The 13839-nt window shown below is 43.8% G+C and overlaps 1 protein-coding gene across 4 annotated transcripts in view; it reads left to right on the top strand.

The window, feature by feature from the left end:
* Nucleotides 1-1753: 1753 nt before the first annotated feature.
* The window catches only part of GMIP (GEM interacting protein), a 93701-nt gene continuing 81615 nt past the window's right edge, over nucleotides 1754-13839 (top strand). For all 4 annotated transcript variants that reach the window (XM_084836423.1, XM_084836424.1, XM_084836426.1 and 1 more), the window contains exon 1: nucleotides 1754-1934. In XM_084836423.1, the coding sequence (XP_084692549.1) occupies nucleotides 1913-1934 (22 nt within the window). In that variant the 5' untranslated portion in view covers nucleotides 1754-1912. The remainder of the gene's footprint in view (nucleotides 1935-13839) is intronic.

Genomic DNA, 13839 nt, shown 5'->3' on the forward strand with positions numbered 1-13839 from the left:
ACAGTGTCTAGAGGGGCACAGGATTTCTCGGTTCCTGGGATCCAAGGTTGGAGCCAGCGCTCCGACCACATTGCCAAGAACCGTGCTCCCCTCCCTTCCCCGCCACCTCATGGGTGGTGCGTTCTGGCCGGCCTCCGCACTCAGAAACGGAGCACAGAGCAGGTAAATAGGGGGTGTTCCCAGGGGCAGGGAGGGGAGGAGACACTGGAAGCTGCTTACGTGGCTTCCTGTGCACTATGCAGCCTCTCTCACTCCCACTCCAGCGCATCCTGGCTAGACAGCCAAAATTAGCCATCTAGCCACAAAAGCAGGGTGGGCGGATCCCAGATGAGAGGATCCCCTCCGTGCTCTGCCCACCCTGCATAGGATAGTCGGCCGCCTCCGACTTCTAAGGATGATAGGATTGTGCCCAAAATGGATCATGGTTTAATCCAGCAGGGCTCATGTTCTTAAACAAGGGTACAGACTCAGAATAACTTCAGATTAGTTAAACCTTAAGTCAGCATTCCCCAACCTGGTGCCCTCCAGATCTGTTGGACTACAACTCCCTTCAGCATGCTTACAGGGGATGTTGGGAATTGTAGTTCAACACATCTGGAGGGCACCCAGTTGCGGAAGGCTGCCTTAAGTGGGAAGAGACCCGGAACTGGCACTCTTGCTTTGTAAATTGAAAAGACATAAATGGTCTGTGGGGATTCTATTACAAAGACCACCCAAACTGAAGTTGACCCATCCGTGTTACACACTGTGGCAGTGGTCCTCAACCTTTTCAGACCCAGGACCCACCTTTACTCTAAACATGCATTTGAGGACCCACTTAGTTCCCCCCCCCTTTATGTATTTCTGTACTGGTAGTGCTGCTTTTGCAACCCACCCTGGATCAGTCTTTGACCCAGTATATGGTCCCAACCCACCCACGAGTTGAAGACTGATGCATTATGGGAAGTGATTCCTCCCTCAAACCAATGGGCAAACCCCTATTCTCTCAGCTTCAGTACCTAGCTCTAATATGGGGATAATGGGATTAGCCTACCTTATAGGGCTGTTGTAAGGTTTTCTGAGATTATATGAAGCATTTTGGAACACTAGAAGCACATTATGAATGTTGACCTGTGATGTTCAGGACCCAGGGGTACCTAACTACTGCATGCATATATCCTGCATTTCTGTGACTAGCGCAGTCAAGGTGGCTTACAAAGCAAAACTATCAATTATAAAACACTATCACAACCATAAAAACCCAAACACAGAAGCAAGCAATATTGTAAAACTTGTTAGAATGCCGCTAAAAAATCATAGCCTTTTTTTAAAGTCCTGTCTAAATAAAAGGATCGTAGGAGCCCATTTAAAACAGGTAAGGAGGGGGCCAGTTGAAGGCGATTCCTTCTGTTTAGACACCACAAATGAAAAAGCCCCTTTTTAACACCCACCCATCCCGCTCCCCAAGATCTCTGACAGCAAAGGAACAACGAAGAGGGCCTCAGAAACCAAATGCAGATCTCAGGCAAGTTAGTATTGGAGGAGGTGATGCACATATATAAATGAATTATATTTTTTTTGGGGGGGGGGTGTTTTTCAGAATAGAAAGTATGGTTTGCTAATCTGACCGAAAAGTCAACCCAGTGAGACCTGGTGCAGTTGTACTAGATGGCAAAGCCAGTGGGATCTGCCCCCAGGGCCCTCTTTCTTGAAAACCGAAAAGTATGCAAATCAAAGGGACAAACAAGTTTCCTCACACGGAAATGCTGTCGGCAGGAAGCAGCAAAGTCTGAGTGGCTGCGAGCTCACAGACCAACAAGGCTCTGCAAAGTATGCCACATCCATGGGGCTACCTGCCAGAGCTGGTGGCTTTTGAGTCATCCAAGGATTTGGGCTGGGATTCACATCGGGGTGTCCTGCTGAGGACTTGACCATGGCAGACCCTGAACCCACTGGTAGGTGAAGCAACCTTCTGATCTCTTTAAGGCAGGAGTACGAAACTCATCTCTAGCACGTTGCTTGTCATAGCAGGAGGCAATCCCTGGGGCTCATCTGGGGCCTCACTTAAGGTTTTGTGGTTATGACCGTTGGAGGATTTCTCTTTGGAGACGGATCTCTGATAGTAAAGCGTGGTTAGGTGAGACCATCAATTTATTCAAGGTTGGAGAAAGACTTTTTTTCCCGAGTCAAAGGTGGTACAGAAGAAGCATTGTTATTCATGGTATATACGCAGCTTTCCTCTGTGATGAACAGGTTTTTCAGGGAGTCAACAACCTGCAAAACCTGTTTGAACAGAGACGACAATGGAGCAAAAGAGACAAATGTGTATGCCATGGAGGAAAGATGCCTCTGTCATGCAACAAGCAGCCCTGTCTGTCTCCAGCGCAACTCAGTACACAGTCTTTGAGCAAAGCTATGTAGATTCAGAGCTCATTTCAGCTGTATGTAGAAAAACAAGAGTATTTATTCATCACTGCAGAAATCTCTGTTGTATCTTTACTGTATCCTCAGTTAGAAGGAGGGCTCAAAACATAGCTGGGAATACTTGGCATCCATGGAAAGAGGCATTTTATATTTGGGATTCAACATTTGCTTTTAAAAGGCTGACACTTCAGTTTTCTCTCTAAAATTTCAGCCATTGACATGTGTATGCACACATAAGTTGGAATCCACCCTAAAACTTTAGAAATGCATATTTTAAAACTCTGTTTTTGAAAGCTTTGTATTTTAAGCATTTGATTTGTGAGCTGGGGTTTTCTGTACACACATCTGACATTTGTAGAAAACTTTCCTCAAATTCCTTTCAGCTTTTACATGGGATGTTTCAGTGGAAGGTATTTAGATAGCCCAGGGAGCACTTACAGGGTGACTTGTCCCCTGTCAGCCATGCTCAGCGTTGTGATTAGCACATCTTTCAATTTCCTGATCGTTTTTACCTAACCGCATGCTTCTTGTGCACGTTCCTGCATATGGAACACCAAACCCTAGTAGAATCAAACAGCAGGAAAGGACATAGAGATCATGTTGTCAAGCTCCTGACCTACAGCAGGACCTCACATACACCAAGCCCATGTCAACAGTACAACCATCGCCCCATAGACCAGCCCTACCCTACAGACCACAATGTTGTGCCACAAGTATTACCCAGGAGCAAACAGTGCACCTCATGGAAGAGGTGCCTGCATGAATCACAAAACAATTTAGATCAGGGGTGCACAGAAGGTGATTTGCAGTAGATCAGCTAGGATTTCTGACTCCCAACTGTTTAACAATAGCAGCAGCAAAATTACTTCCTCCTCCCCCCTAAATCATGCTGCTGAAATGAAGAACGCTTGAGGTAACCAGAAGTGGATTGTTGTTTGGAAGGACCACAAGCTCATTTGGCTCTGGCATTTAAAACAAATTCCTGGGCACAGAATTATTTAATTCCCACTGTTTGTGTTTTGCACCAGGTTCCAACTGGTAGGTCTCAGGATTTTAGTAAAAAAAGAAAAGAAAAAGACATAGATCCTGAAAGCCTGTCCACCCCTGAATTAGATGGCTGACGCAACTGGGCCAAGCCACATGCTAGAAAAGAAAAGAAAAACCCAGAAGTTGCTGGTGTCCATCTGACCTGTAGGAACTTTATTCCTAATTCTAAACATGAGATCCTGAGAGTGAAGAAAACCCTGTCCCTACTGTGTGGCTGTCTGCCATGTCCGTGGGAAGACCCTCATTTGTAAAGCAACTGAGGGAGTGAGAAATCTTCCGAAATATTAGAAATGAAAGGAAAGCATAGACCTAACCCATCATACCTGATCTGCCTGTGGCCTGCGAATTAGAGTTCCAGCAGGTAATCCACCTGGAGGCATACAGTGAAAGGGGTCTCACAGCCTAATGAAGGGGGAAGACAGGATGGGTGGGAAGAGCCATTTGAGTCAGGTAATGGTTGAGGGGATAGGTACTTAACTGATAGCTAAAGGCTAGAGTGAGAGGTTAAGAGCAGTTACAGAAAATCATCTTATAAATGTAAGTCAGTGCCCTTTGACTCCAATTTACAGTGTGATTTTTCATATATTGCTAAATTCAGGGCTCCTAAAAAATGGACATAAGGTACCTAAATTCCATACCAAGAAAAGCTGGATTGTATGTTCTATGTAAAAACAAATAAAAACAGTCTCTCTCAGATATTTTGAGCCCAGCCGTTTGGGGATAAAAAGTAGCCCACATTGCTTGGACCCAATAATTTTCTTTTAAATAGTTTGTATACCAAAAGCTGCATATGAATCAATGTGTTTCTGTTCTAGGAGGGTGGATGGGAGTCCTGGGTTCAATTCCCAGCTCACTCTCAGTTCCTCATATGTGAAATAAGAACCTTCACCACAAGGCTGTTTTGGGAATAAATGGAATTTAAAAAAACAAGAGTTGGATCCAGAATCTGCCTTCCATGACAGGAAGGGCTCTACTCACAAAAGATTCCAAAGCCTGATTTTTGGGGACTCCCAAACACCACATCTCACCCCATTCAGCAGGGTCTCCTGAGTCTCTGTGTAGCATTTTCAGGGCCTGCCATGAGGAGATGGGAGCAGGGAAGTCCACTTCTGCCAACACAGTTGATGCAGTGTTAATTTGGATCCAAACCTAAAAGGCATTTGACTTTCTATATGAAATGGGTGTGGTTCTCCTGAGCATTCTTATGGGAGCACACTCATAAGTCCCATTGACTCACTCACATGTTCACTGCACAGCAGTTTCCAACCAAATTGCACTGCATAAATGACAAATAGTTCTTGATGCCAGTTCAGACCTCCATTTCACTACATTAGGTAGTAGGGCAAGGAAAAGTAGCCACTGGCTCTCTTTCTTTCTCTGTGCTGGATGTTTCTACAGTCCATTCGCACTCAGGAAGAAGGCAGAAGTTCCACTTCCCTTTGCGTTCCTCTTACCTCACTTCACAGAAAGTGTCAAATGTTTAAAAAACTTGGCATCTTTCCCTGCTTTGGTTAGAACATTATTTCCGGTTTGGGGCCTGATACATGCAGAATAGATGTTGACACTGCCAAACAACAAGCAAGCATTCGGAGAAGGGTGCGGAGAGCCACTTCCCACATTTACACAATGTCTACATGGGAGAAGACACTTCTGTGTATAAATTAACATGCAACCCATCACGCATGGAAATGGGTAATCATCAACAAGTAGTTTGCAGCTTAATTTCTATGCAGAAGTCTGGGTGGGGGCAGCTTTCTGTCCAACTCACTGATTCAGCAGACTGATTGATAAGTTTACAATGATTCGCTTGAGGATAGGACAGAAAGCAATGACTTTAACTAACAAGGAGCTGGATTAACCTGCTTAATGACATTCTATCAAGGTACCAGCAATTTTTTGGTCACTGTGTTGGAGGTTCAATGATGTTGTGTCAGGGATCAGATGGCAGTGGATCTAGAGAAGCAATGAGCTGCACATTCAAGAACATGGTAGAGTTTGGGGAGGACAGGATGCAAATATGGGAATGGAGCCTGGTTGAAGGTGTGAGGTGCGGAGGGATCCCATAGGTGGAGTGAAAGGAATGAGAGGAGTTGGTAAAAAAAATATTTGGTGGGGATGGTCTGGGGCAGGGGTGAAGAAGCTCACACCTGGGGGCCAAATTCAGTCCTCCTGGGGTCCTAATCTGGCCCTCTGCGGTTCCCCAGATTTGTTTGGTTGTTTCATTTCTATACCGCCCAAGAGCTGAAGCTCTCAGATGGCCATGCCCCCTTTTCCAAGCAACTCTTTGGTGCTTTCCCAGCTTTTGTGCAGTTTTTCCCACATTCTAGAAGGTCGACATGCCTCTCCTAAGGCTTAGTTACTGGCAGGAAGAGCTTTAAGCTGAAATACACTGTTATTTTTGGCCCATCCCGTTTTGCCTTTGGCCCTACCCGCCACTGGGATGTGGCTCCTGAGAGCTTCTCTGAAATGGAATTTGGTCCTTGGGCTGAAAGAGGTTCAAGACCCCTGTTCTATGGTTTAAACAACTTTAAAATGTGTACAAATGTGTATCCTTGGTCAGTAGGGAAAGGTGATATTGGGTATGGTGTTTGTATGTGAGATTTACATGAATAGTAAGTTGCTTCAGAATGCAAGCCGCACCCCCTAACGTATAAGATAGGAAAGGTATATATTTAAATACATAAATAATTTGTTTAGATTAAACATTATGACATACTCTCCTGGGTTGTAGAGCCCTTCCTTCCTTGGCATTTACATAGGTATCCATGTTATAAGGTATCTTCATGGGTCTGTGTGTGTTCTACATTTTGGGAATTCTACTATGCACGCATAGAATTTGATATTAAGTACAGAATTCTGTATCCTGACCTTTCAACCTCCTTTTTCTCCCCCAATGTAAGTCTCCAGTCCTGACGACTGCAAAAATAGGATTGGAGCAGTGAGAGCACCTGGTGAAATCTCAGCAAGTGTGGGGAAGTGGGCCCAAAAAAGGTTTCTAGTGGTGAGAGAGTAGGGTTTCAGTTCTTTCAAAGCCATTTGCTCATTTCCATTGATAGACAATGCAAAATAGGCAAATACATATCATTTGCACAATTCATAAGCCTTGTAGATCTCAACTTTTCTTGGTACAGTTTTGAAATATCTTGTGAAAGATATTTTCCCCCTTAAATCATACAGTATACACAGCCATGCATAGCCTGTCTAAGTTTTGTCTTGATCCAGCCCTTCTATGATTCAATGTATATTGCATAGAGATATGATTATATCTGCCAAATAATCCATATCAAATAATGAAATAATGAAGAGCAAAACCAATTGTTTTCCTGTGATCGCTCATTAGTAAGACATGACATGACTGAAGGGAGGAATATCATGGATTAAATATTCACAGGGAAAGTTGAAAAAGCCTTCTGAATTCCGGGCTGTCTGAGAAGACCGTGCACCAGTTGTCAGGACCTCACTTTTCTGCCAGATATGTGGTTCTTGTAAACCCTGCTGGTTGTTGTTTTCCAGCACTTAAGTTGCTAACTGATGGTGCTGGTTGTAGTGATTCTAGGCTAGCGAGCACAGTTACTCTTTGTGTTTTGGATGGGAGGAGCCATAGAGTCCTGGACTCCCATTGGATAATGCCCATGTCATCACCACCAGGCATGTCTGTCACATTTTCCAACCTTGCTTTGGGTATGCCCCCACCCACCACACCACCATGCACTGTCTGGATTTGGCAGGTGATTACGAAGTCCAGGGCCTTTTCAGTAGTGGCATCCTCCCTGTAGAACTCTGCCAGAGGCTTACCTAAGGCTCACTCCTATGCGTGTTTAGACAGAAAAAAGGCCTATAACTCCCAGCATGTCCCAGCCAGCATGGCTGGCTGGGGCATCCTGGGAGTTGTAGGCCTTTTTTCTGTCTAAACACGCATAGGATTGCACCCTTTAGACAACGGATGTCAGGGGGATGGGTAAGATCTTTCCATATAGGAAGGCATTCACTGCACTGGGAGCGGGCTGAAGACTGATTTTTACCATAACTATTTTTTAGTGGAATTGCATCTATTTTGTGCACCTTGCATGGTTGATTTACAGTTCTGTTGTTATGGTTCTCCTTTGACTTGTTCTTGTGGTTTCTGTTACTATGGTTCTTGTATATTTTATGTGAGTGCAGGGTGGGACTGGGGGTTCTGCATTTTTATTTTTATTTTTGGTTTTAAATTGACTGCAAACCATTTGGAATGTCCATTGGCCTGGGAATAAGGGATACACATTTTAGAGCACTCACACCCTCTGCCTGCTCATGCCATTTTGAAGGCCCACAATTTGCGCATATGCACAGAGAAAAAGAGGAGGCGGCTTTGGAGGGGTGGGCGAAATTGTCTACCATTCTGTCTCAAAGATCAGGCGTATGTCTCCAGCTGGTGGTGGTAGTAGTAGTAGTTATATGCTGCCATTCAGGCCCTCACAATTAAATCAAAAGCCAGTTCTCAGATTATCCCAAATAACAAGGCTATCCCACCCCCACCACTAGTAAGGGTTGCCCCAGTCTGTTTCATTGGGTCAGATCCAGATTTATGCTGGATCAACTATGCTGGCGGAAGTGGCCTTCCCCGCCCCCTCCTTCTCATGGCAGCCCCACTAGCCCCATGATAATACTACCCAGAGCGTCAGGAGACCCTGCTGAATGGGATGAGCTGTGGTATGAGTGTGGGGGAGGGGGATCTCCAAAACTCAGGCAGAGCCCTTCACGAAAAGACCCCTTCCTCTTGTGGAAGGCAGATTCTGGATTCCACCCATTATGTGAAGATAGGCTACTTGCTTCAAGTGTGCAGACCTACAGCATTACATCCAAGGGCAGAAGCCAACTTTCTGGACATGCCTCTGTGTTGACAACCGCTACAATAACTTTTACGTGAGTTTGTGACTTTCAGGTCACGGAGACTTCTCAAACTACCAAGGTGGTTGGATTCAGTTGAATCAATCCTGCCTGCACACAAGGTGAGGGCCTGCAATCCCTCTGACCCAAGACAGTATCTGTGACTGGCCAAGGTATTTCAAGTGATATACTGCAAAAGACGAAATTCAGCCCACAGCTTTATACTGTCCCTCTTAGCTGCCTCTCAATTAAAATTCTGCTTGACAGTCTGCATAGTTTAGTCGTGAGGCAAGCAAGGAGGCGAGCCCCAGCTGGGTCGGAATGACTTTGAGAGCCACCGGCTCCTTTTTTCCTTCTGCTGCTTGGTGACGCAACCCCTCTAAGGCAACCACATCCTCTTTCCGGGGGGAGGGGAAAGGCGATTTCGCTGTGTTTGTACCGTCAACCCCTGCCAAGTTTGAAGGTTTTTGTAAATGTCCGTAGCCCGGAGGTAGGCCTGCTTTAGACGTGCTGCAGAATGAGGCACAAACGAAGTTGTTGTCCTGAGGTGGTAAGACGGACAGCATACCACTTCAGAGTGTAGCTGGTGGATAGCCTTTTTTTAATCACCCCCTCCGTAAAAAGCTCTCTGCATACAGTCAGCCATTTAGCACACCACGGAGAAATGCTGTGTAGTTCTCTTCCTAAAGTCTTATAGTTTATTATAAGTAAACCTGTTTCTGAGGGGATGTATTTTTATGATGTCCTTTAATTTTTGATTTTGTAAACCCCTTAAAGATGTTGCTTCAGATATGGTAAGCAGTATATAAATTGATTAAATAAATAAATAAATAAATACTACGTAAATAAGTCCAGAGGCCCTTCCTTCACATACACAAGCATTCTAAAATGGCTCCTCTCTCCCACCTCCAGTCTAAAGTGGTCAGGCCCACAGTTCTACCACCTCAGCGTCCTACTTCATTCTGCTGCACGAGCAGATCTGGCTGTGCCTCTCAACAGACAGACTCTACGGGGCAGCAGGGCTGTGTTGCCGCCCCCGGCCCTGACACTGTACGGCTTCCCCAGCCTTACTGCTGAAGTCTATGTGCTTGACTGTAGGCATCTGTGGCATAAAGGCCTATATGCGTAGACCTCATGGGCTTTCACACCTTCTGGAACCCCATGCAGTTGGGGTTCCAGATCACATGGGAAGCCTATGTGCACAGAGGCCTACGTGTGCAGGCTTCCCCGCTGCAGATGTCCATGCTCAACACCCAGATGTCAAGAATAGAAAGGTACATGTTGTTGATGTGTGTGTTTTTGTTTTGAAATTAATTTTTTATTGTGAAATGTCAACAAAACACAAGAAAAGAAATGTAGTTACATAACTGGATCCAGAGCTTCCTTGTTGCTTTGCTGTTGTTCCGCTTTACACCTCCCTCCCTTTCTCTCTATATATATTTGTGTGTGTGTGTGTGTGTGTGTGTGTGTATATGAGAGAGAGAGAGAGAGAGAGAGAGAGAATACAGCTTCTAAGAAAGCTACATGTATAACAACAACAATAATAGCAACAACATGTCTATAGCTCAAGAGCCAAATCTGTCTGGGTGGTTTACAAACAATGTTGGGGTCAGTGGTGCAGGCCCACTTCTCCTTAATCGCTAGTGCAGCCCCTGGCACACAACTAATTTGTGCGTGGGGCTTCTGCCATATAGTCACTGTGTGGGCCATAGGCAAATCACTGCCTCTAAGCCTCAGTTCCTCCTCGCTAAGATGGAAATGATGACATCCTATCATGGGGTTTCTCTGAAACAAGGGTTGGAAAACAAGAAGTGCTGCATTTAAATAAAGGCACATTACGACACTTCACAAGCAGTGGGGGTACGGCAGGGTAGTGCTGAGGAGGCAACTCCTGCTTTACCTCTTCCCATTACGCTTTTACTGTTCCTGCCCTTTGCCACTCCCAATCTCCCACTCAGCACCCCACAGCCCAATATCTTCCCCAGTCAACATCCTCACTCAGCACCTCCAGGTCCCTCTCCCTCCCCTACTAGAACACCACACCCCAGTCCAGGTTCAACCCCCCCCCCACACACACACATACACATTTAACCTCCTCATTCACTTTCTGTCCCTCCATACTTCAGCTTCTGCCTCTACTCCCACTTGCCACTACAGCTTCTCCCTCCTTGTGGACATAAGCGAGGGCTGCATCTGGAGCAGCGCTTTGCTCCATTCCCATGAAGGTCCTCAGTGATGGATCAAAAGGCGATGGCGTGAGCTTTTGCAGACTTGTCTCTACCTCAGACTCCCCGAAGCAACAACTGCAACCTGCAGTTACAATACGAATTGGGTCATGGACAAGAAGGAAGAGGAAAACAAGCAAAATTCAAGTACCATAGCCACCTCCCTCTTGGGTGAGGAGGAGCCAGATGGATGTCAGTCCTAACCAGGCTGGTGGACAGAGCGTCTCAGTCTCCTCCCCTTCTGATACAGCCAGAAATGGCTGCTGGTGGAACTAATGCCACCCACAATGGAACATATAATTGGTGAAGTTGGACTCGATGGTCTTATAGGCCCCTTCCAACTCTACTATTCTATGAAGTAGTTCCAGAATCTGAAGAGATTTTGAGCTGGTTGGTGACCGTAGTGATAAACCTTCTCATTGTGATTGGCTGAGTAGCACTGATGTCATGTTAAGGCTGAGCTCATGCATTGATGATGTCACAGACAGACAGCCTACGCAGTAGGAGGAGGAGCTTAGGGACATCAGGGAGCTCCATTTGCTGCTGGAGGAGGTGAGCAGAACAGGCAGAGAGGACTGAAGAACAGGGATTTGAGGAAAGAGTAACTGACGGAAGAGGAAGCCTGAGAGTTATGGAAGCATGTAGGTAAGGATGAGCAGAGGAATCAGTGTGTGTTCATGTGCGTGTGTGTGCCCAGGAAGAGGGGCACCATTTGGGGAAGGCAGGGTACAGTTCCCCCCACCCCCTGCAGTGTTTCAGACCAGACATGGTTATTCCTCAGTGTGTGTGTGTGTGTATATGTGTGTATGTGTGTATGTATGTATGTATGTATGTGTGTATATATATATATATATATATATATATATATATATATATATATGATTATTATGAAATAACCACAACAATTGCTGTTAACATGCACTGTTTTGGGGTTGGGGTGGGTTTTATTTATGTATGTATTTATTTTTACATGTATATCCAGCTTTTATTTCTCACGCAAAGAACCCAAGGCAGCTTACACTGTCCTCCTCCTCTCCATTTTATCCTTACAACAACCCTGTGAGATAGGTTAGGCTGACAGTCAGTGGCCCAAAGTCACCCAGTGAGCTACATGGCTGAAGGGGGACTAGAACCCAGATCTCCCCAGTCCAACACTCTAACCACTACACCACATTGGTTCTCATACTGATATTTCATTTTGATATTGAACACATCCACAAGCTGGCCTTTTGACACTTGCTGTGAATCTTGCCCCCAGCCCACTATTGGAATCTTTTGGCCCCCTTTTACAGAAACATAGAAAGCCACCCCTGAGCAGGAAAGAAGCCAGGAGGCCAAAATAAGTAGCAAAGGAAAAGTTTAAGGAACTATAGGATCAGAAAGAGGAAGGGCTCAAGCATTATTTTTTGGAGGCCCATTACAAACTTGTAGCACAGGCCCCTTCCCACACATATAAAATCTCATGCAAGGAAAGTTTCTATTTTATTTCTCAAATGACACTTTCTATGTTTCTGAAATTATACCAAGGTCCACACTGGGGCTTTTGTACCATACCTCCAAACGCTACCCCTGTCCCTTTTGCTATTTTTGTTTAATGTAACATTCAGCGTAAAGAAGACTCCTAGTCCTACAAAGCTTGCTGACTATTATAGAACTTTTTTGTTGATCCTAAGAAAAGGAAAGATATTACCATGTGAGTGTTTTGTTCTGTTTTATTCTAATGGACCAACATGGTTCTAAACATTTTATAAATAGACCAATTCACTTTAATCCATACTGTCCTTTTAAATTACAAAGCCATTTATTAATCTTTTTATTGTGATTTTAACAAAACAAAACAAATTATGAAAAGAAAAAGAAAAAAAACAAGAAATTACATGCATAGAAATATAAGTGTTCCATTGAATACAACATTCTTTTAAAAAACCCAGGAGATTATGTGTAAGCTTCAAGAAAAGCAGACCAAATATCCATATATTTATCCATTCACGAGTGGCGCCTATGTACTGCCTATTCAAATGTTGGTAGTGTTGTTAGGTCCTCAGTCCATTGCATTATAGAAGGTGAACATTTATTCTTCTAATATTGTAATGTCAGTCTTTTAGCTATCAAAAGGGCTCGGAAAATCCATTTGCGCTGACCATACGTTAACTTCCAAGAAACTGGTAAATAGTTTAGGAGGACATGTACATTATTCAATATTAAAGAGTACTCCAATACAACGTTTATCCATATTATCACCTCCTCCCAAAAGGTGGTGACTATTGGGCATTGCCAAAACATATGGATAAGAGAAGCATTAGGTGTATTACATCTCCAACAATTACGTGAATTAGACAAACTATTATTAAAAAGACTTTGTGGAGCCCTATAAACCTAAAACAAGATTTTTTGCTGAATAAGGCGTAGCCTAAGATCCGTAGATACAGACACTAAAACCACGATCCATTGATTAGACAAAATAAGCCGCTCCAATTCTCTATTCCATTCCTATCTTAAACCTTGAGTACCATATTTATTTACAGATAAGAAGTATTTATATACATGAATTGTGGATTGATATGACTGATCAGCCGCTATAAGTGTTTCCAATAATAATGGAGACACTGAAGCTGTAAAAGCCGCTGGACCAAACCTAGATTCCAACAAGTGTTGCCATTGCAAGTATTGCCATTCAACCATAGTGGGTAAATCATATTTAGCACGCAAATCAGAAAATGACAAACTCATTTCTGGGCCTAATAATTGATCCAGTGTAAAAATCAACTTATCTGTCCATATCTGCCACAAAAACATTTTCTTTCCAATTTTTAAATCTGGATTTCCCCATAAAGTAAATTGAGCATGAGAAAATGGATCAAACCGTATTTGATGTGAGATTATTTATTTATGTATTTATTTAAAACATTTGTATCCCACCCTATATCATTAAGATCTCAGGGTGGTACAGAGATAAAATCAGTTTAAACAATATGAAACAATGAATAATTTAAACAATATGAAACAATGAATAATTTAAACAGCTAAAAGCATATTAAACCATTAAACAAGCTACTATCAATTAGAAAATCTAAAACAGTTAAAACAGTGTGCAACTTTAGGGAATTCAGTTAGCCCTCAAAGGCTTTGGTGAAAAGCCATGTTTTAACTTGGTGCTGAAACAAAACCAACATCTGCACCAATTAGGTCTACAAGGGGAGGGCATTCCACAACCAGGGTGCCATAGCAGAAAAGGCCCTGGTATTGTTTATTTCACTTATAAAAAATAAAATAAATATAGATTCAAAAAAAAGAAGGC

Source organism: Heloderma suspectum, chromosome 2 (assembly GCF_057233095.1).
Source record: "Heloderma suspectum isolate Gila_16-S chromosome 2, 16-S_ref, whole genome shotgun sequence".
In the NCBI taxonomy this organism is placed as follows: domain Eukaryota; kingdom Metazoa; phylum Chordata; class Lepidosauria; order Squamata; family Helodermatidae; genus Heloderma; species Heloderma suspectum.